Genomic DNA, 24,392 nt, shown 5'->3' with positions numbered 1-24,392 from the left:
AATGTGCGCCGCTGCCTCCTTGCCGGATTTTTTAGACCGGCAAGGAGGTTAACAGCTTCACAGCATCAGAACTTTGCTTTTCTTACCAAAGCATCATTTTTAGCTGCATTTTTAGCTAAGCTCCACCCATCAGAGAAAACTGCCCAAGCTTTTTTTTCCTGATGCTGTGCAAAGCATGATGGAATTTACTATGTTGTTATTCACGTTGCCTAGCAACTGGGAGGGGGTGATCAGCACACAGGACAGTTGGAACTGTGTCTCATGCTCCCTGTCACCTCCTTTCAACCAAAAAGATGGCTGCCCTCATGAAATCAAACATTTGCCTGTTCTTTTAAAACAGGGTGGATACGAGATTATATTACCTATCTATTTTAATTAACATAACTAATGTAACTTATTGACAGTATGTTTGTTTAGGCTGAAGTTCCTCTTTAAGAACCACCATAATGAAAAATTTTAAAATATAAAATACATACATATAAAATGTACTTTCCTCCATAAGTAAAATGCACCATCAATTACTTTTTTCCTATACTGCTGTCACTTACAGTATGTAGATCTTGGACTAGTCTATCTCCTCATGGGATATTCTCAGTAATATCTTTAATTAATTTTATTTAATTTATTTATTTTAGTTATAAAGTGCCAACATATTTAATCTTTATAAAAGTAATCCATGGAAAGGCAGAGATGTCAAACAACTTCCCTTTTCATTTGCACACTGTTTTGGCAGTTAGACTCAGAAACTGCCGTTCAGTAAGTGCTATTGTAAATAAATAAATAACTGAAAATCCCCCTACGAGGAAATGGACTCATCCAAAACCTGACAAACCTGTCATATTTTAGCACCTACTGTAGGTGACAGGCGACTCAGGAAAAAATAGTAATTTACAGTGCATATTACCCTGGGAGAAATGTACATTTATATCAATGTATTTAAAATTGTACAATTTTTCACAATAATTGTGATTTAATTGTTAAAGGTAGAAATAAAAAAGGAACACAGGTCAGTTCTAGGTAGGATTGAGGTGTCATTCACAGGTCAGTTCTAGGTAGGATTGAGGTGTCATTCACATGCTTATCTCATTATGTTTCAGGTCGGGGTTCCTTTTATTTCTCCTCTGCTCTCCAATAGACAGGCCTGGTAAATCAGGCTCACCATGTGATGTAATGATGTCATGTAAATAGAGAAATCATCAGTAATCATTATCTTTTATTTATGTCTTTCATTCACATTTTCACAGGGTCAAGAGACATATGGTGCTGATTTACAGTTGGCTTTCTAAACATATGTGTACAGATAGGATTATTTCTATCATAAGGATCATATGTGCAGCGAAATGATGCAAATGGTGTATAATGTGATTGGTGCACCCTCCTGTGGAACCTTGTGCATGCACATCATTTCTACAACTTATCTTTTTTTTTTTTTCATTTTTTCCATTTTTTCCATTAAAACCACAGCAATTTTTAACATATTATGCTCCTCCCCTTCATTTGCCTATAACTCTGTCACTACTTATCACAGCAAAATGATCTATTCATTATTTTTTTGCCACAAATTAGGCTTTCTTGTGTGGTTCTGTTTTTTTGTTTTCAGCCATTATAGTTTAAAGGGATACTTAAGTCAAATTTAAAAAATGAGGCTTCCCTCAGCCCCTGCAGCTGTCCGGTGCCCTCGCAACAATGCTCCGATCCTCCTGTCCCCGCTGGCGGCTCCTTCCGGTTTCGACGACAGCCGCCGACAGGCTGGTATAGCGAGTGATTCTTTGCATTCCCAGCCACAATAGCGCCCTCTATGCTGTTATTGCGGCAAGAAGGCCGCAATAACAGCATAGAGGGTGCTATTGTGGCTGGGAATGCGAAGAATCACTCGCGTTCCCAGCCTGTTGGCGGCTGTCACCGAAACCGGAAGCAGCCGCCGGTGGGGACAGGAGGATCAGAGTGATGCTGCGAGGGCACCGGACAGCTGCAGGGGACTGAGGAAAGCCCCAGGTGAGTAAAACTAATTTTTTTAATTTGACTTAAGTATCCCTTTAAAGATAAAAAGGGGTACTGTAAATAAAACTAACACTTTATTTGTCCATTTGTCCAGGTTATAACAACTTTTAAATTATGTCCCTAGTACAATGTGTGGTAACAATATTGTATTTGGAAATAAAATGTACTTCCCGTTGTGTGTTTCTTTATACTATAGCAATAATTACAAGCCCTTATTTGAAAAAATAACAGCAATATACCCTCATGACATACATATTAAAAAAGATTAGTCCCTAAGGTAACTATTTATGTATTTTTTAAAATGTTGTCACTTTGTTTTTGTTTGTTTTTTTCATTTTTTTTTTTACAAGTGTCTTATTTTAGTAACTATGGGGAGGGGGTGAAAAAGGTCTACAACTAATGGGGATTTATTTTTTTAATGTCTTTTTATCTTTTTTGGCCGCTAGATGTTTCCACAATATCATGTGTACTAAACAGTACACAGGAAATAATGTGCATGTGTGTTTTTACTTTCATTTTGATAATGACCACAAGCATCTCGCTGATGCCAGTGATAACTTACCACAAGCACTCTGATTGGCTTTGGGAACACGTTCCCATTCACTGATCATGGGCTGGCGGGATATATTAGTACTGTGTTATAGCATACATCCTAAAAATATTTTTTAAAAAAAGCCCATATAGCTCAAAGCTCATGTCCACCTTTTATAGTCGTAGTATGGGAATCTTTCTCTGCTTTCTTTGGTTTATTTATTTTATTTAATTACTTATAATCATTTCTATAATCTTTTAGTAAACCAAGTATAACGCCAACAAGGATAAAATAATTAAAATCCGCTTAAAAGGAGGGAAGTAGGTGGACTCGCCTCCCTCAGGTAAACAATGACCATATAATGAGCCGTTGTTATAATAACAGTAACATTTATTAAAACATCTCCAAGTGTGCAACGGGTTTCACGGGTCACTATCCCGCTTCATCAGGCAATCAATTTTGGAGAACACTCCTTTTTTGCCTGGATCTTGAGGAAATAGATCCCCTTTATAGGAAACCTATTTGCCATCTAATTTTGGCTGCACAATATATGATTGTGAGCAATTGGAAATCTTCTGAACCCTTTTGTATTTCAGAACTCTTTGCCATATTTAATAGGAACATGTCAATGGAAATCCTTTTGAGCAATAACTCCAATGTATAAAGCCCAGGAATCACTCCGCGTTAGACTGGCCAACTCTCTAAACTCATACAGCTCTTAGGCCTATATATAATTTTAACTTGGAGATGTTGAATAATGCCAGACAGCTTTAGTTGATGTTGTTGTTTTAGTTGTTTTTTCTGGTTATGTTTATTGCTATTCTTATTACTATATAAAGCTCTCAGATATTTTGCTTATAAGAACATCACCATATCAAATTTAAAACCGCAATATTCTATAATGCCCATAATGTTATAGGATGAACATCATTATCCCCTTCAGTCGCTTCCCAAACACATACTTTGCAAAGTGATTGGTAGGCCTAGTGCCCCTGCACCAATCACACTTATCTACTGGCAGGTTCATCCCAACCATCTGGCCCTATTGGGTTTGTCCAACTGGCTCTAGGATAGACCTACTAGACCTAGACTGAAAATAAACACCAACAATTATAACGTTCGGGCTACATTACCTTACCCAAAGTGTAATTTTAAATGTGACATGGCTCATATCTATCTGGAGACAAAGTTTCTTGGATTGTATTATTATAATATTCCTCTATCTGTTACATGTCATGTATCATTCAATTGTTGTATAACACAATTCTCTACCAATAAAATTTATTGATGGAAAAATGTTTTGGGAGAACACAATGGTAGGTCAATATCTGGGCCAAGCGCCTCTGTGAGAGGTGAGAGGTGCTTGGCCCAGATATTGACCTACCATTGTAGGGGAAGCGGGATAGTGACCCGTGAAACGCGTTGCACACTTGGAGATGTTTTAATAAATGTTACTGTTATTAAACCAACGGCTCATTGTTCGGTCATTCTGTACCTGAGGGAGGTGAGTCCACCTACTTCCCTCCTTTTAAGCGGATTTTAATTATTTTATCCTTGTTGACGCCTCAGTTATACCTGGTTTACTAAAAGATTATAGAAATGATTATAAGTAATTAAATAAAATAAATAAACCAAAGAAAGCAGAGAAAGATTCCCACACTACGACTATAAAAGGTGGACATGAGCTTTGAGCTATATGGGCTTTTTTTTATACAATTTTTGGGATGTATGCTATAACACAGCACTAATATATTGCTGCATGTTTTCCACAATTCTCAAATTAATATTTCTGACCACAGCACACAAATGGCCACTACAGATATACTGTACCTGCCCTATATCATGAACGCAAATCACTCTGGCATTTAGTGGATGTGTGACAGTTACTGCGGCAGTGCCATTAGGTAATGACAATCCAGGGGTGATTTACTAATGTGGTGTGTTAACTCACAATCAGGAATAAGCCCAATATCAAATTCAGTATTACAGAGGGGCAATGAGTATGATCACTGGTGGCCATGTGTGTGAGTCACTTTAAATATTTACTTTAAAAATGTGAAAACGTAATTCTGGCCATCACTACAGAGTTCTATATTCCAAGCCCATTGGCTCGTATCCTGCAAGCTGAAATATTAACTACCGTATATTGGTTTCCTCTTCGAAACCGTGCCCAAAGCCAACTGATATGTTTTTTAAAACTGGTTAGTATCTTGCAAGATGGGTAGCAAATTGTACCTCCTTCCCTCTTGCAAAGCATAATTATTCCAATGTTAGAACACAGGGCTCCTCCCCATCTTAGTATTCCCCAAAATGGAGGTCAAGTAATAGTGTGGGAGGTCTTGGGGTTCTGATCACAGCTCAGCAGCAAACAAACAGCCATCCTCATGCAGGTCCAGGGGCGTAACTAGACTTAATAGGGCCCCACTGCAAAAATGATAGCATGGGGCCCCCTTGGTCCTCGAACACCATGCAGGTCATGTGATCGGGAGTTGGTGAATGGCAGTAGAGAGTTTTCTGCTGTGAAGCAGCATCTGGAAGCAGGAATAAATTACACACGCTCCTGCACATGGAATGAACAGGGAGATTTTTTTTTTGCTAATTGGCTGCACTTGTAGTTGGGGGAGAGGGAGGAGGAGGGGCCCCCAAAGCCTCTGGACCCCCCCCCCCCCCCCGCAATGGCAGATTTGCAGGGGTTATTACTACGCCCATGTGCAGGTAAAAGGGGTCATTTATGAACATTAACCATAAATGGTAAAAGTAAAAAAAACAAAAAACACAGTTGTATTTTTCCTCCAGTCTTTCACATTATACAGTATATGTTGTGCTGCAGGTGCTGAAATATAGGAGCGCAACACAGCACTGATTTTAAGAGAACACTGCAGCCTATCGCTGCGATGCAACTTGCACAGTGCAGCAGTCTATAGACTTTATGCTTGCATTGCATGCATCCCCTGGTAACGCTCTACAGGCAGGGACTCGTCGCACTGCACTGCAAAACTACCAGTGTGAAAGGTCCCATTGAAATATAATTGCATTGTGTTTCAATGTGATTAAATTGTCCATTGCAACAGACTTATCAGAAAGGAGCCTTAGGGGTTTTCTTGGTCCCCTCGTCTGGACCCATGGAAATTCTCTGTGGCATATTCAAATAAGAAATGGTAGAACATTGAAATGTCTTTCTTTGTTTTTTTTTTCTGCTGCTTATCTGAGTCTGCTGTCAAGGATGCTGACTGGTCCAGATGAATGAACCAACTGAAAGGCTTGGCGGGAAAAACAAGGGCTCCCAGCCAGCCAGCTTTTAGCAGGGAAGTAACTAGTGCACATGGCAGGTAGTTTTCCACAATCAGAAACAATAAAAAAATAAATATAGAGGTACTGGAAAGCAGAAAAGAAAACTCAACCAAATAATGTTTGCCAACATGTGAATTACGATCCTTGCTGTTTTAACCAGTTTACCCCCAGCGGTGCGGATTTCTCCGTCCCTTTTTCCACCCTGTTACCACCAAGGGACGGAGAAATCCGCACCTGCCGCTGCTCCCACCACTGTCCGCGCTCCCGCTAGCTCGTCCGCACTCCCCCGCGCTCGTGCACGCCGCCGCCCGCTCGCCCGGAGATCAATGAACGGGAAAAACCGTTCCCGTTCGTTGATCCAAGCCCCTGCAATGATCAGCTGCTTCTACGAGAAGCAGCGCGATCATTGTAAAAAAAAAAGTTTCTCAGCCTCATAACACTTCCTGCAAGCGTCCAGAAGGACGCTTACAGGACGCATAAACAAAAAGTTACTGTGGCCATCTTGTGGCCAAATAGTAAAACTACACCCTAAAGCATTTTTTATATACAAATACATGTTATACACTAAAAATTAACTCATTACCTCCCACACTCCCCAATTTTTTATTTTTTTTTGTAATAAAAAAAAAATTACAATTAAAAAAAAATACATAAATAGTTACCTTAGGGACTGAACTTTTTAAATATTTATGTCAAGAGGGTATAACACCGTTACTTTATAAACTATGGGCTTGTAATTAGGGATGGGCGCAAAACTGAAAAAAATGCACCTTTATTTCTACAAAAAATATTATCGCCAAACATTGTGATAGGGACATAATTTAAACGGTTTTATAACCGGAACAAATGGGCAAATAAATTTCAAGGGTTTTAATTACAGTAGCATGCATTATTTAAAAACTATAAAGGCCGAAAACTGAAAAATAATAAATTTTTCCCATATTTTTCCCATTAAAACACATTAGAATAAAATAATTCTTGGCATAATGTCCCACCTAAAGAAAGCCTAATTGGTGGCGAAAAAAACAAGATATAGTTCATTTCATTGTGATAAGTAATGATAAAGTTATAGACGAATGAATGGAAGGAGCGCTGAAAGGTGAAAATTGCTCTGGTGCTCAAGGGGTAAAACCCCTCAGTTGTGAAGTGGTTAATTTTATTTTTTTATATCTGTGTTTATTTCATTACAATAATTTCTTTGTGGGGTCTATTTTGTCTTTGTTTTAACTTTTTTTTCATTTATATAAATGACCTTTTAACCAAATTGACCTGGCATTGTAAGCCTTTCCCTATTGCTACTCCTTCTTCCTTTTTGACACACAGAGGTAAGGAAGAGCATGTTTTTCTACACTTGGAGGGGAAGGGCATGTATATTGTTTTCTACATAAAAAGAATTGCAGGGCATCACGCTGCAGAGTTAGAGCACATGTAGTTCACAATCAATGTGAAATCCGGAAGTGCATAATTCCTTTTCTCTTTTCCAATTAATTTCAGTGGAGCCAGTCATAGCTCTTGATGTGCCCTGAGCTAGGAGACCACATTTTCTGTGCACTGTGGCCACATCATCGCCTGGACAGGATGTGAGTGTCCGATGATCACGATCACAAGAGGTGTACTAAAGCTATGTACACACGTGATAACTGTTGGCTGAAACAGCTGATAATTACTGTTTTAGCCAATGATTGTGTGTGCGTGCCCCCCAATCAATCCTGCTCAGGCATCGGGGTCATTAATGATCCATTGTGCTGGTTCCTTAATGACCACCAAGCCCAAGCAAGACCAATCTCAATGATATTTCTACTCAGTCTGAAGCCTGCACATGGGTAATTCGGTGTTCCAAAGATCACCGCCAACGAACCACAAATTACTTATCTTTTTGAGTTACTACGATTCAAAGGGGGAAATAGTCTATCGCCACCAGGAATTTCAGCAGAGTTACAGTAGATGTTTTTGGCTCGCCCTGCACCAAGCTGACCGAGGCTGAAATTAAATAGACGCTGTCCCTCCACCCCCATACCAACAGAATGCATCACTAGCCGGAAGGCTAGTGATGTGTCTATACAGTGTCAGCCCCCAAATTGTTGTTCGAGAGATTGTTTCCCGATCCCAGATGGGCAACAATGATAGCATGTATGTACACACTGCACTGCAAATTGCTATCCTTCAGCTTAGCAAATCAGGCCCTATAAGTCTTGTACAGAGTTCTTCCATGACCCACTGGATGTAGAACTGTTCAGCCAGGCCAGGGCACAGCGAGGAATGAACTTGGGAGTGATTCCTAAGAGAAGCAGCAAGTAAATGCACTCACATGATCTTCTTATCATCCAGCAGAATTTTTGGCAAGCAGTGCCTCTGGGTTGGAAGCACAGGGATATACTCTAGCTTGTCTACTGCCAAGTTAAATTACTATTTAATCTATGTGGTCTATTTTGTGTCACTGGCTTGTTTCATGCCATGCAAAGGGTGGGATAAGGTGTGCTGTGGTCACTGTCAGGCTGCCAAAAAAAATGAGCTAGATTCTGATTAAATATTGCAGTCTAGTAAATCACTTAAAAAGGGATTTCTGCACTGTCATGATTTATATATATATATTACATATTATTTATTTTAAATACTTAAAAAGGCACCAGCTATCAATAGTGCATAAATATTTATGGACGCTGTGATATTTTACGGAAACTTGAAATATGCGACATGACATGTTGTCTTCACTTCAGAAAGTGTCTCAGAGAAGAATTGTCTGTGACAAGTAGTGCTGCCCTGCTATAAACAACACTGCTCTTGTTCAACATTAATGGATGGAAAGAAAAAGGGTTTTCATACCTGTGTAACCTGCTCATCAAACAATTTGGCTGACTTGCAAAATTAGGAGCAGTTCTGATTTTCATCATTGGCCCTCATGCTAAGGGCCTGGAAACCTTCATACGTACTTTTAATACTCACCTTTTCAGGCAAGTCTATAATAAGCTATAGGTAGCACTGGAGGATCACTGGCTCATCCACTAACCCCTGTCTCTCCTTCCCACCACCCTCTAGATCAGGGGTGGGCAAACTTTTGCAGGATCGGGCCGCATTTCTGCTGTAACTTTCTCTCCCTTCCTCCAAACAGAGGATGATTTGGTTTAATTTACCCACTTGCTCGTTTCAGCGGTGATCTCCATGGTGACGGCAGCATCATGTGACACGCTGGTACGTAATGACGGCATGTCACATGAAGCGGCCATTGCCCTGGAGATCGCTGATGGAATGAGTAATTGGGTGAGTTCTTTGTTTTGTTGTGTGCTGCATGTAACTTCAAAAAGTGTAGCAGGAAAAAAGGGCGCCAGCTAAGGGTGGACAAAAAGGGCGCCGCCATAGACTTTAATGCAATTATCGTTAATATGGCAAAAAAAGCATGAATAAAGGGCGCAGCGAAAAATTTTGTTAACATTATAACGTTATTGTTTTTGAGGTTGTTATCGTTTTAGAAGTTTACAACTGTATAGTTTTTGTCATATTATTTCGTTAATAAGTACATATTTTACGTTTTCAAAGGTATTATCGTTAATATATGTAAACAGGTGTTTCTGCAGAGGGAGTGGTTAGGGTTAGGCACCACCTAGGGGGCGGTTAGTTTTAGGCACCACCAGGGGGGTTGTTAGGGTTAGGCACCACCAGGGGGGTGGTTAAGGTTAGGCACCACCGGAGGGTTAGGGTTAGGCACCACCGGGGGGGTTAGTGTTAGGCATTACCGGGGGGTTAGGGTTAGGCACCACTGGGGGGGTTAGGGCTAGGCGCCACTAGAGGAGTGGTTAGTCTTATGCTGGGCATACACGGACAGGAGGGAGGCTTATCAATTGAGCCTGATGGCTCGATTGTTAATATCAGACGTGTCCGATACCCCGCCGGAAAAACGGTCCGTGTATGCCCAGCATTAGGCACCACCAGGGAAGGGTTCTGTGTGAGGGTAGGGTTGGGTTAAGCAGTATTGTCGAAAACGTAACGTCATTTAACGTTAATAATTATTCGTTATTATTTCTCATTTGTTTTGCCACAGTAATTATCGTTAATAAATCTTGACAACAATGATTCTCGTTAGCAAATTTTGTTAATACCTGGCGCCAATTTCGTTAATAACCTGGGCCCTTTTTTCACGGCCCACTTTTTTCATGCACGCAAGGATAGCAGGAGGGAGAGGATAGAGGGAGAAGAATCTGGCACACTAGCACCCACCGGACCACCTTAATGGCCTGCTGGCCATACTCCAGATTGTAAGCTTACAAGAGCAGGGACCTCCACCTAGCATTTCTTATTCTGCTGTAATTTATCATATAAACATATACAGGTATTAATAATAACTCAAACACATCAAGGACATATGTATTTGTATGTGCATCGCTGGATGTCCTGATATAGAGTTTTGAACTTCTCATCTATCTATGCTCCCTAAAACATGCTTGTACTATATTTATTTACAATAAAGTTAGGAGGTGTATGTTTTAATCAACAATTGACATTTCGAAAACTAAAATTTTGGGTCTGTAAAGTGTGGAAAACTTCTTTTAAGCTGTTAGAGAGGTAGCCAATGGGAATGGTAATACGAGAGAACAGTGTATGGTGATTTTTTTAAAAAAAATTTTATCAGTAGATATTTACCACAGCTGACAAATCAACACGAATAACATACAGATCTAAAGCCTGGTGCACAAATGTGTATGCCATCATTGAGCAGCAGCTATGATAAATAATATTCCCTGTATCATTCCAATTTTAGCACATGTGCTGCTGAATGGAGCACCTCCTCTCCTCTGCTAAATCCTACATACAGACATCCAATTTTAATTGGCTAATCATTGGCCGATTTCAGCACTTCCATGTAGTGGTAAAGTTTACCTGCACAATCTGTACATTGTATTCAAAATATTCAAAATCTGTTGGCACCATACTACATAGGTGTGTGATGATCCGCTCAGCTGGCTGCACAGGCAGACAGCTGTTTGTCCATTCCTCTAGTCTGTGGGCTGCAGGTCTCTGGAACAGAGACCTGTCTTTCCATTGCAAGTTTCTGGTCTGTTCTCTTGCTGGGGAATTTGCATACATTCGTTATGCAAATCCCCTACCTGCCTTCTTTGATGACTGGCACTATAAGAGCTTTATGTTTCCCAGAATGCTTTGCTGGACATTTCCCTTCCATGCTCTGTTCCTGATGGACACTGCTGGAGTGTCAGCCATTGCTATCTAGTATAGTTAATTCCTGGGGGTTGCTTTAGGCTCCCCTGCTAGCCCAGTCAGGTTGTATTATCTGTATTGCCTGTTCTGTCTTGTCTTGCCTGTTTGCCATTGTCCTGTCCCTATGGTGGTTGACAGGAAATGGTTCTGATCTCTGTTCTTGGAGTATAGCTGGTGCAGCGGTTGCTACCAGCTATCTCTTCTGTTCTGTCTTCTGGGATCGCGCTAGCTACTTTTTGCTAGCGCTGGGGATCCTTCTGTTCTGTCTCCTGGGATCGCGCTAGCTACTTTTTGCTAGCGCTGGGGATCCTTCTGTTCTGTCTTATTTGGATCGCACTGGCCTCTAGCGGTAGCGGCTGTGGATCCTTCTGATCTAGTTCCTGGAGTGTAAGCAGGAGCAGCGGCTACCTCATCTGATCTGTCTTGTTTAGATCGCACTAGCCGCTAGCGTTAGCGGCTGTGGATCTTTCTGATCTGTGTTCCTGCTTGGATCACACTTGCTCTGGCGGAAGAGCGGTGGATCCTTTCTGCCTAGTTTCTGTTTTTCGTGTGTCTGTCTTGTCCGCTACGCTTGCTGCAGGCTCGGTGAGGTAACCGTTAAGCAAGCGCTCGCGTCCTCTGTTTCATGTTTGTCTGTTTATGGTTAGTTAGGCGTGCTTGTCTCTATTGTGCTTATCACGTGGAGATCGCGCATAACCGCGTGCACTGTTGCGAATGAGTGCGGTGTTCGCGGTTAGCTAGCGGTTGTTATTTTCCGTATCTCCTTATTGTATTTGCTGTGCCTTTGGTACCCTCGTATTCTATTCTGTTCTGCCTTGTGTCATGTCTGGCGATCGCACCTCTCGCGATCGCGTTCCTATTTCGTATCTGCTGTTGTGTGTGCGCGGTCGCGGGGTGGCGACTGGATTGGCGCACACACATACAACCTATCCCTTTGCTCAATCTCATTCGCAATCGCCTCTCTTGCGATTGCGTTCTGCGCTTCGTACAATTCCTGTCTGGCACTTGTGGAGGTACAGAGGATTGGTTCCTCTGCACTCCCCAGCGCCATCTGCCGACAGGAATTTCCCTCTACAGGTGCGTAGCACCTTTTGCTGGGTGCCTGCAAATATACGCTTGTGGAGGATTTCCGCCGTGTCAGCGCACGCGTTGTGCGCTGATCACGGAGAAAGTTCCACAATCGTGACAAGGTGTAGTAAGATTGGCCAATCAAAATTGAATGTGTGTACTAGGTTTAAAGCGGTAGGATCAGCCATACTATGCCAGGGGAAAAAAACACATATATAAGTAGATAAATACTTGATCTACTTACATAACACATGTATTATACTGTCCATGTTTTGATTTCAGTGAATGTTATATAGTAAATTACGAGAATTCTGTTCCTGGTGGGGGCCATGTCTTTTGCCCACAGTTAAGACTAACTCGTGATGTCATTTCTGCCCTTTACTTTTTTTCTTGTCTCCTCCAATCGCTGAGTCACCTCAGCCTTGCTTGTAAACACAAGTGAGTAGGGGATTAGGTTTCAGATAAGCAGCTGGCAGGGAAATAAAGGGAAGAGGAGGAATAGATTATAGATAAAAAGAACCCCCAGCATGCAATTCTTTGGCACGACTACTATGTATGTGATAACTCCAAATCATAACAGCAGAAAAAGTTTTGAAAGTTTTGAATGCACGATTATCATCTTCATTACTTAATACATGCAGACCAGTTGCTGTTGAAATTTGATTTTTATGGTGACGATACCGCTTTAAGCTGTCAAAGTATTAAAAAAAAAAAAAAACAGTGCTCAGTGCTGTTTACTTTAGAGTATGGGCTCGTTTCCACTATCGCGAATCTGCATGCGTCCAACGCATGCAGATCCGCACATGTAATACAAGTGGATGGGCCTGTTTCCACTGTAGCGTTGTTGAGGTGCGTTTTTTTCAGTGTGAAAAAAACGCACAAAAGAGCCAACGATTTCGCCTGCGTCGGGAATCCGTGCGAATCGCCGCTAATGTATTTAATAGTAAAAACGCATGCGTTTGTTACATGCGTTTTTACCCGCGATTTCGCGTGCGATTTCGCACCTTTTTCAATTTTATTTAGCACTGGCAGTGTCATGGTTAATTTCGCATGGCACCCTGCCATGCGAAATCGCATGCGAAATCGCGGGTAAAAACGCATGTGGAAACGCATCCGCATGCGTTTTTACAAGCGTCGGAATGCGGCCGAAATCGCGTCGCAACAGTGGGAACGAGCCCTATCTCAAAATGCTTCTCTTCTTGGAGATCAACAGGTCAATAACTAAGTTCTAGCTAGTATCCTGAAAACTGCACCCACAACTGTGCAATTTTCAAGGTGATCTGGCCACTGTTATGGCAATTTTGCGTTGAATGTTATGAAATTTGATACATTTGCAATACTTTTTGAACAGTTTAAAAATCAAAAGCTGTAACTGTCAGCAGCTAGGTGAATATACAGCACCCATATAAGAAGGAAAACTAGTGGGAACTACTGATTTAAACTTGAACACCAAGAAAAAATAAAAATGCATATTCTTAACGCAACGCTCAAGCTTTTCAATGTCTTTTAAAGCAAATCTGAAGCGAACAAAAACGTATGAGATAGTGAATTGTATAAGTAGTACGGATAGCATATAGAACATTAGTAGCAAAGAAAAAGGTCTCATGTGTTTTGCCAGTGCAGGAAGAGCTAAAACACTTGAGTTGTTATCTATGCAAAAGAGCTTCTCTGAGCTATTCGACCAACTTGGTCGAACGCAGTGCTGTTTTCTAAATAGCTTTCTAAAGGCCAAGAATCAGTAAGAGACAGCTTGAGGTAAGGTTTTACTGCAGGAAAGCTCTGCTCTGTTTCATAGTTTTAAAATACATAGTGTGGTTTCTAAACTGCATATATGACAGAATGATGCAGCGTTATAAATAAAGTTATGTAACTGAAAATAAAATCATGAGAATCTTTTCTTTGCTATTAATGTTCTATTAATTATCCGTACTACACATATAATTAATTATCTCATAAGTCAATTTTTCCTTCAGTGTCACTTTAAACATCTTCAATACGGATACAAACATAAAATCAGAGACCTATTTTCTGACCATGTTACTGACAAAGGGCCTATTTCACTATTTCATATTTATATGGGGAAGTTCTGAAAATTGAAAAGAAAAGGTAATTTTGATGAACGATTAAATAATTGTAATTAACCACTTAAGCCTATCTGGATGGATATATCCGTCCAGATAGACTGTGCTGAGGCACGCGATCGCACACGCTCCCGTCGTTAGCTCCCCGATCAATGAAAAACTGACAGTCTCTTATCAGAGGCTGCGGTCTTTCTGCAAAAAATACGTTTCCCGTCCTCTTTCTAGTTCCTGGAAGTGAGATCGTTCGCTTCCAGGACTTTTTGACTGTGGCCATCTTGTGGCCAAATAGTAAACTACACCCACATACATTTTTTATTAAATAATTACATTATATTACATTTAAAATTATCTGTTTATCTTCCACACCAAAAATTACCCAAATTAAATGTTTTCATTAAAAAAAATACAATAAAAAAAACAACAACAAAAAAATAGATATCTAAGGGTCTGAACTTTTTAAATATGCATGTCAAGAGAGTATCTTATTATATTTTTTTAAATTATAAGCTTGTGATGGACGCAAATTGAAAAAATGCACCTTTATTTCTAAATAAAATTTCGGCATCATAAATTGTGATAGGGACATCATTTAAATGGTGTAATAACCGGGACAAATGGGCAAATAAAATACATGAGTTTTAATTACAGTAGCATATATTAATTTCAAAATATAATGGCCAAAATCTGAGAAATAAATAATTTTTTCCATTTCTTTCTTAATCTTCCTGGTAAAATGGATTTAGAAAAAAATAATTCTTAGCAAAATGTACCACCCAAAGAAAGCCTAGTTAGTGGCGGAAAAAACAAGATATAGATCAATTAATTCTGATAAGTAGTCAGAAAGTTATTGATGAATGAATGGGAGGTGAAAGTTGCTCAGATGCATAAGGTGAACAACACTGTAGGCTGAAGTGGTTAAACTCTTTTCATCAGTTTATAAATGTAGTAAAAACTTTATCCAGTATAATAATCTAGTCTGGTGGGAAAAATAGCCTTCTACACATTTATAAAAAGGTCCCAATTACAGTCTAACAATTTTTCCATTTTATATGACAGTGGTGGTTGTTGAGCATTATTAACAACAAACAGGAAAATGCATTTGAACAAGTTTTGTTTTTTAATAAATATATAACTTGGGTATTATAAAAAAATACTTTTTTGGGCAGAATGTAATTCACTTTGAGTTTCCATTGTAAAGCGTTAAAATGTTTACAACGTTTAAAAAATATATATATTTATGGAAAACAGGAGACCGAGATTAGAAATCAAACTTTATGAGTTTTACATGAAAGAATGATTTCCTGTGCGAACCTTCTGCTGGTATACATTTTGAAAGAGGTCAAAATATTGTTTGAGTCCCATAAAACATGAGTTCTGTGGTATTAAGGTATGCACTGCATTACAAAATGTCATAAACCCCAAACGACTCGGCTCTGCAGGAAAATACTTACAGATTTTTAATATCTACAGCTCCGCGGAATGCTTTTCTGGGGATCGCCTGGATCTGGTTTTCACTGAGGTCTCTAGAAGAGAAATAAAAAAAGAACGTGAATCTGCTGCATTGATATGGAGATAATTTTACAGGGAGTTAAATGGAAAGTGCTTCAGATACCGAGTGCATTGCAGGTTTGGGTGATGCAAAGGCTAAAAACGTAAGTTATTGACTGATATTTGCGAAGGTCGTGCAAAGCACAGTGAGTAAGTGCATTTTGTTCCAACTTTTTATGTTTTGCAATAATAAAACACACATAGTCATTCAAGCATCAACAAGAAAAGAGATATAGCACCCTGTGTGGTTTAGTGTTTTCTTGGTTCAGCAAAGTAGCGTCATAGCTGTTAGAATACATCGTAAAAATTGTGAGCTGGACATCGACAACCACTATGGCTTACAGAAAAAAGAAAGAGGGGAAAGTAAAGATAATGAAAAAAAAAAAACGATCACAGTAAAAAAAAAAGAAAAAAAAGAAAAGGCTATGTTTTATAGTCAGTGAAGTTTAAGCACCCAGGGCATCTTGATAGTACAATCAAAATGCATACTAATAATGTGGCTCATTACTAAAAAAAAACCCATTCTACATTTAAATGTTAGAAGCATGTATTGCTCTACTTCCATGGCCTGCTGTCTGCAGAGAGAGCAGGCAGATAATGATTAGTGTAAGTAGCAGTAGAAATTAACAAACAAAAGATTTCATCATGGGTGGTGGGGGGAGCCAGATAGGACACTGTACATCATACAGTTTAGAGAGACACACTTGATTACATTCACACCTTCCACTGGATAAATAAGGGTAGAGGAGGGAGGGAGGAAAATGGCAGCTCCTACAGCTATTGGAAACCAGGACTAACTACTTAAAAAAGCCGCATGTATCCCTTTAAGCTAATTACAGTAGGCAATCAAAGTGATGACCGCATCCATAAAAAATTGCCCCTTTCTAATAAAGTGATCTTAAGGGGGCAATCTGATTATTTTAAAGTGGAGAACAGAGGGTTGGTGATCAGTTAGCACATTACCAGCTCTTTCTATAAAAGCTCCAGAGTCATTGTCAGACAGACAGATAATATGTTCAGAAGGTGATCGGCGCTGGCAGTCTATGTACTTTTCCTGTAACAGGTTTACGTTAAGTAAAAGAACTTTTAATGCAGAAGCTGACCTGCATAAAAAAAAATATTATAACCGATCGGAAATAAGGGCGTAATTAGTAGATGGATGTTAGTTTGCTCTGCCTATTTACTCGAAGAAATGCATCTAATAGAAAACAGCACAGGTTCAATTTCAGATGTACATTGAGTCATTTAGCAAATGTACTCTGACTGTGCTGGGCTGACAGTCAATCCCATAACTGAAAGAAATAATGACCTTCAGCCGTTCAAATGTCAGTTTGATTTATATGCCCCTTTTTAAAAAAAAATCCATGAGGGCCACAAGTCTGTAGTATACACTTAGCACAGCCTGATGAATTTACGACCAAATCATAACACAATGCAAATGTTAATCAGAAACACAGAAAAATAAGGCACTGAGCAGTCTGCGTTCCTTATGGCCTGCCTTGGTGAACATATGTTAATTGTTAGATGTCACGCTGGTTACCAGATGTATAAAACATTATAGTTAATGTATCGCCTTATGCAATGCAGCAATCGCCTTCCTTTTCAGACATCTACGGGCCGGAGCCCAACAGAAAATAACAAGGAGAATCCGATTGGCTGCTTCAGGCAGCACAAACAACTTTGACATCAAACAATTCAATGACTGAGATCCTGCGTCAGTTCAACCAATACGGCCGAGACTGACGCCAATGAGGTCAGAAGGAACCAGTAACGACGTTGTAGATTAAAGTGAATCTGTGATACATGAAGCAAGATCAGGGTGCTCAAACTCAGATTGAACCAGTGCAGAAAAATATCAGTTATAATTCTTATTCATGCTGTCACTACTGACTAATCAGTGATGGGAATATCAGAGGTTATATAATCACAGTTAAGAAGACGGAAAAAAATATTTCCATCGCCATCGTGACTCTTGTTCAGAAGAAGCAAAAGCTAGCGGTACTTCCCTGGATCAGAATATTCCCATAGAACCTTTAAAATGAAATTCCAGCTAAAGTGTTAGTAATAGTATACTTATACATAAGTGTGTTTAAAATATAATAATAATGCATTGTAGTACTACTGGGGTCAAAACACTAAGGCCTCTTTCACAGTGTGACGTTAAAGTCGCCACATTAAAACAACATTTAAAGAGAATCTGTACTGTAAAATTCTTACAATAAAAAGCATACCATTCTATTCATTATGTTCTCCTGGGCCCCTCTGTGCTGTTTTTGCCACTCCCTGCTGCAATGCTGGCTTGTAATTGCCATTTTTATGCAGTGTTTAAAAACAAAAGCCATAGCAAGTGATAGGCTGAGAGTAGCTCAGTGAGGGAGTCATACAGAGTGTGCAGGGGGTCTGGAGAGGGTGTGTATAGCTTATATCCAACCACAAGCAGCACAGCACATTCCAGCCTGACTGCCTCAGCCCGACAGAGGAGAGAAGATTAGATCATATAACAGAGATAATGCAGCCACTGTGCAAATAGGAAAGGCTGCAGTAAGACAGAGCACATTAGAACAGCTATAGGAACTTATAGGATAAAAGAAATAAGGCTCAAAATTTTGTTCCAGAGTCTCTTTAACGTAGAATAACTCACTGCAATGCAAAATCAATGCCCTGTTCACAGTGCAGACGTTGCGTTGGTGACTAACGCTGCACGTTAAGTGAAAGTACTGCATGCAGTGCGTTATACATGTTATTAGCTGCGTTAGACTGTTTGCACACGCATAGTAATGACTTGGAAGCATACTTTTCATTGCCTGTATGTTCTACTGTATGCGACGATAACGGGGCGTTAAGTAACGGTGCAACTTTTTTGGGGCATTGCGTTGTAATTTGCATTGTGACTTTAACGTCGCATCCAAACGCAATGTCCTACTGTGTAAGAGGCCTAACAGGGAGGGCAGCACAGTGGCATAGTGGATAGCATCTTCCACCACTCGACTCAAGTAAAAGGGGCTCATGGTTACAGAATGGTAGAACTCAAAAGTTAAAAGACCACTATTGCCAAAATTGTAAAATATAAAATACATGTAAAATACATGCGAATAGGAAGTACATTTCTTCCAGAGTAAAACGATCCATAAACTACCTTTCTATCTATCTTGCTGTCACTTTCAGTAGTTAGTAGAAATCTGACAGAACTGGCAGGTTTGGGCTAGCTCATCTCCTCATGGGGGATTACCAGGGTTTTCTTTCTTTTCAAAAACATTCAGTGAATGGCAGTTGCTCTGGCCAACTGCTAAAAAAGTGTGCAGTGAACAGGGAGGCAGGCCAGCATCTTTATATACTTCCTCTCTGCTCTAAAGATATGCAACCCCATAATAACCTTTACAGAAAAATATTTCTTTGTAACAGCCGATACAAAACCTGCAATAAATCTGCTGTGTGTCTACTTCCTGATTCATGGAAGCAGGCACAGGGTTAACATCCTGTGTTTACAAATTAGCTGCTCTGCCATCGCAGAGGAGATTCCTGAGCTGATACAGCCTAGAGAGCAAATTACAGTGATGATTAGTCATAGATGAGGGAGAATTAGACAGGCTAAACTGTCAAGGAGTGTCTTTATAAGGAATAAAGACCATGTTGAGAATCTCCCATGAAGAGATGGACTAGCTGAAAACCGGTTCTGTCAAATTTCTACTACCTACTGTAAGTGACAACAAGGTGGGAGAAAAGTAATGTATGGCTCATTTTACTCTGTAAGAAATGTACTTCTTGTTTATATATGCTAACATGTATTTTAAATTTTACGATTTTTTGTGATAGTGGTCCTTTAAAGGGAATTTGAAGCGAGAGGTATATGGTGGCTGCCATATTTATTTCCTTTTAAACAATACTAGTTGCCTGGCAGTCATGCTGCTCTCTTTGGCTACAGTAGTGTCAGAATCATACACCTGAAACAAGCATGCAAATTGTCAGGAACATCTGATCTGCATATGCTTATTCTGGGTCTATGGCTGAAAGTATTACAGCCAGAGGATCAGCAGGGCAGCCAGGCAGTGTGCATTGTTTAAAAGGAAATAAATATGGCAGCTACCATATCACTCTCACATCAGGTCCACTTTAATAGGTCACTGACAAACTTGGCTTCATAGAAACTGCTATGTCTGCTTTAGCTATTGTTTCATACTTGAAGTCAATCCTGACAGTGATTGTATATATATATTATGAGTTACACTTTAAGTTAGTGAATAATGTTCTGAGGTGCTGAAGGAAAGATAGAAAAATGGGGTTCCAAAAATGTTTTGGGTCTGTCTCACGGACTAAAAACCTGTGAGGCAATCTGATCCATTGTGATAGCCTGTCAGCAGCAGCGCTAATGACTCCGCATTCTATCTGACTAGTTATAAATACAGTTACAGTGAAATATATTAGCTGGCACGCAGATCGCATTCAAACATTTTTATATATATCCATTTCCTCTTTTTCCCGGCCTTGAGCCTAACATTTCTATACAGCACATGAATGTAAGAAACAAAGTATCTGCAGTAGTTTGCTATATCACTGGTAGGGCCCGATCCAATTCACTTTTTCACCTGGGTGATATTTTTACATGTTATCAATAAAATGACTTTTAAGCCACCAGCAAGAAAGAAAATACTAATTTTAGCAGTATTGTATCACCTAGGTTTTGGTACCAATTGCAAAGTGCTGAAAAGTTGTTTTAAAAAGATAAAAAATTATTTCCTAGGAGAAAACTTTGGAAGAAATGAAGTAAATAATGCCTATAATGTGTTAACAAAATATATTAAAAAAAGGATTAAAAACAGCAATTATAAATTAAGGGAGATTGCTCTATCAACTAAAATCGTTCTTCATTCACAGAGAAAGTCTTAGTATTATATTGCAGGTACTGAAGTTCTGCAGGTCACAAATCTTGCATTAAGAAAGATAGCATTTCACAGCCTAAAAACATCATAATATTTTAATTGGTTCCCCCACAAAATTGGCCTATGACAAAGCCATACATCCATAACTATGCTAGGAAGTGATTGTAAGTTCCTCTGACAGACAGTGATATGACTATGGACACTTTAAAAGCACTACAGAAAATATTAACACTACATAAATACAAAACAATATTAACAGCAGCTTAAATGAAACAGACACCATATTCTGCACCTGTGAATTGCAAGGTAGGATGACACTGTGCACTAGTAACATTACATTATTTGGTTTTGTAAAACTGTGCAGCAATCATATAAGGTGCATAAGAGTTTAGTTAAGGGGTTTGCTTTTGGGGTAAAAACAAATGTCTGAGCAGGTAGCATCAAGTGTTAGGAAAATCTAGGATTGTATTGGCACCTCAATGCTGGGAATACACCATGCGCTTTTTCGGCAGATAGATGGTTTGATCGAAAGTAAGATGTCAGAAATTATCTATCATTTTACCACTCGATTTCTGTTAGAAGTGAATGAAAATTGATAAGAAAAGATAAAAGAATCGAGCGGAAAACTAATGGAAAATCCATTGAATGGTAAATCGACCAAAAAAACACATTGTGTATTGACAGCATTAAGGTGCCAATACAATCCTAGATTTTCCTGTTTAATTTGATCATTTTCTCCAATCAGGGGAGAATCGATTACTGTATGTTCCATTCTGCTTGATCAATGGAGATTGGCTGATACCTGCTCCAATCTACCAATTTACTCAATCAGGCGGGATGGAAAATATTGGTTCATTGTGAAGGAAGGCGCTACTGATGATGACAAATGATTTTGATCGACACAGAATCGATTTTTTGTTTCATTCCATGGAGGCGCAATATCGTTTGGCTCAATTAGTGAAGGAGAATCACATTTGATCTCACTTACAACTTGTGGGCAACTAGTCGATTGACTTTCAACTGACCACACTGTTGTTAATTACACAATAAAGTCGAATCTTTCATCGCTTGGAGAAAATATTTGGCCACCCTTAGAAAAAAAGTTTATCCTATTATAGGCAAGTCTGTAGCCTGCAAAAAATTGGAAAACCTATGACCATATCATACAGTAAAGAGTAGCATTATTTTATAACGCACAGTCAAGGATCAATGTATCTTATAGCATACAGTATATGTTTATTTATATAGTACACTTTATAGTGCATTTTATAAACATACATCGTGAGATTGCTGCATTTAATTCATTTGATACCATACAATATAGGATAACTTTATTTTCTGCTGTTCAGGACAGTAAGGGTCCTTTTACATTGGTGCACTGCATTTATGGTGCGGTTAGGAAAAATCCCACCACAGCCAAAAAGTCACCACCGTGCATTATAGCCATGGTGCAACTAAAGAAAAAAAAATGAACCCGCGACTTCCAGCGCACTTTCGATTACCTTGGAAGTCTCAGGGTAACGCACTGCAGCTTGGGCGTTACTTCCAGGGCACCCGGAGCTTTTCTGTCGCACTGCGTCACACCACAGGCAGCAGTGTGTCATGTTTCATTGACTTTAATGGCCACTGCAATGATCTGCGGTCAGGGAGATTAAGTGTAAAAGGGATCTTAAGAGAACTGAAATCTAACTGGTTGTTTCGGAAAAATCTATACTTTCCTCAGATCTACGCAGTGCCCAGTGTTTGTCAACGTGACAGTTACAACATCCGCATTTTCCTGTTGGCAAACTCTGACGCTATTAAGTGTAATTATTATTCTACAGCATATGGAAACTAATAGGAGTCAAGACATACATCAGAGCGTGCTGTAGAATAGGCGGCAGAGCATATGTTGCGAGATGTTCTGCTCCTCTGCACTGTACAGACACAACACACAGATAATGCCTAGCTGCTCATCTCTGTAGGACTGCCAGACAATAAAGGCCACCGGCTATTATTCCAAGCTATTGCACGGAGTCATTACAATAATGTCCTTGCGGTAATGCCATCTTATTTATAGATTCATTTATGACTTTCCTCTAAATGCTGCTTCAGCATTCAAAAAAGAATGAAAGCTTAATTATGTAAGAGTGAGGGGGGGGGGGGGGGGGTGCAACCCATTCCTCTTTGTGTTCCAGTTTGTGTTTCAAAGGGATGTACCATCTACCACTCAGGAGCAATAAATCTTTGAGAGATGGCAACCTGCTTGCAAATTTAATTACCAGTAATTTTATTCCCCCCTCTACAGTTTAACCTTCCTAAAAGTCTGCCAGTACCGTCATAAATCTCCAATGCCATCCACTTGTTTCAAAAGCACTGACTAATGCTTAATGACTTATGTGTCCCCATATCGTTTTGGGGAGGGCAGTAGTGGGGGAATTGCTGGAATGGTGCTGGGAAGAGATATAGAGAGCTGATGCAGTTGACATTTTTTTCCGAAAGAGATGGGCTCATCTATATAGACGGTGGCATGATAAAATAATACCTCCTGATGGAAAACCCGACTCATTTCCTACGGCCGATAATGCAGAAAGGGGCAAATGTCAAGTTATGATTTAATTTACCTTGTAAAAACAGCATGCGGGGATGCAGTAAAAGATTAAAAAGGGTGTTTGAAAAAAAACAACTACAGTGGAGGAAATAATTATTTGACCCCTCACTGATTTTGTAAGTTTGTCCAATGACAAAGAAATGAAAAGTCTCAGAACAGTATCATTTCAATGGTAGGTTTATTTTAACAGTGGCAGATAGCACATCAAAAGGAAAATTGAAAAAATAACCTTAAATAAAAGATAGCAACTGATTTGCATTTCATTGAGTGAAATACGTTTTTGAACCCTCTAACAATAAAAGACTTAATACTTAGTGGAAAAACCCTTGTTTGCAAGCACAGAGGTCAAACGTTTCTTGTAATTGATGACCAAGTTTGCACACATTTTAGGAGGAATGTTGGTCAACTCCTCCTTGCAGATCATCTCTAAATCACTAAGGTTTCGAGGCTGGCTCTGTGCAACTCTATGCTTGAGCTCCCTCCATAGGTTTTCTATTGGATTAAGGTCCGGAGACTGACTAGGCCACTCCATGACCTTAATGTGCTTCTTCTTGAGCCACTCCTTTTTTGCCTTTGCTGTATGTTTTGGGTCATTGTCGTGCTGGAACACCCATCCACGACCCATTTTCAGTTTCCTGGCAGAGGGAAGGAGGTTGTCGTTCAGGATTTCACGATACATGGCTCCGTCCATTTTCCCGTTAATGCGATTAAGTTGTCCTGTGCCCTTAGCAGAAAAACACCCCCAAAGCAAAATGTTTCCACCCCCATGCTTGACGGTGGGGACGGTGTTTTGGGGGTCATAGGCAGCATTTTTCTTCCTCCAAACACAGCGAGTTGAGTTAATGCCAAAGAGCTCTATTTTGGTCTCATCAGACCACAGCACCTTCTCCCAGTCACTCACAGAATCATTCAGGTGTTCATTGGCAAACTTCAGACGGGCCTGCACATGTGCCTTCTTGAGCAGGGGGACCTTGCGAGCCCTGCAGGATTTTAATCCATTGCGGTGTAATGTGTTTCCAATGGTTTTCTTGGTGACTGTGGTCCCTGCTAATTTGAGGTCATTCACTAACTCCTCCCGTGTAGTTCTAGGATGCTTTTTCACCTTTCTCAGAACCATTGACACCCCACGAGGTGAGATCTTGCGTGGAGCCCTAGAGCAAGGTCGATTGATGGTCATTTTGTGCTCCTTCCATTTT

General features: G+C 39.8%; 1 protein-coding gene across 11 annotated transcripts in view; it reads right to left on the bottom strand.

Annotated features, from left to right (window-relative positions):
• Positions 1-24,392, bottom strand: part of SLIT2 (slit guidance ligand 2) — a 530,767-nt gene that overhangs the window by 167,932 nt on the left and 338,443 nt on the right. For all 11 annotated transcript variants that reach the window (XM_068278011.1, XM_068278031.1, XM_068277940.1 and 8 more), the window contains one exon: positions 15,633-15,704. In XM_068278011.1, coding sequence (XP_068134112.1) covers positions 15,633-15,704 — 72 coding nt within the window. The remainder of the gene's footprint in view (positions 1-15,632; positions 15,705-24,392) is intronic.

This window comes from Hyperolius riggenbachi, chromosome 1, assembly GCF_040937935.1.
Source record: "Hyperolius riggenbachi isolate aHypRig1 chromosome 1, aHypRig1.pri, whole genome shotgun sequence".
Taxonomy (NCBI): Eukaryota; Metazoa; Chordata; class Amphibia; order Anura; family Hyperoliidae; genus Hyperolius; species Hyperolius riggenbachi.
This window is presented reverse-complemented; position numbering and strand designations above follow the sequence as displayed.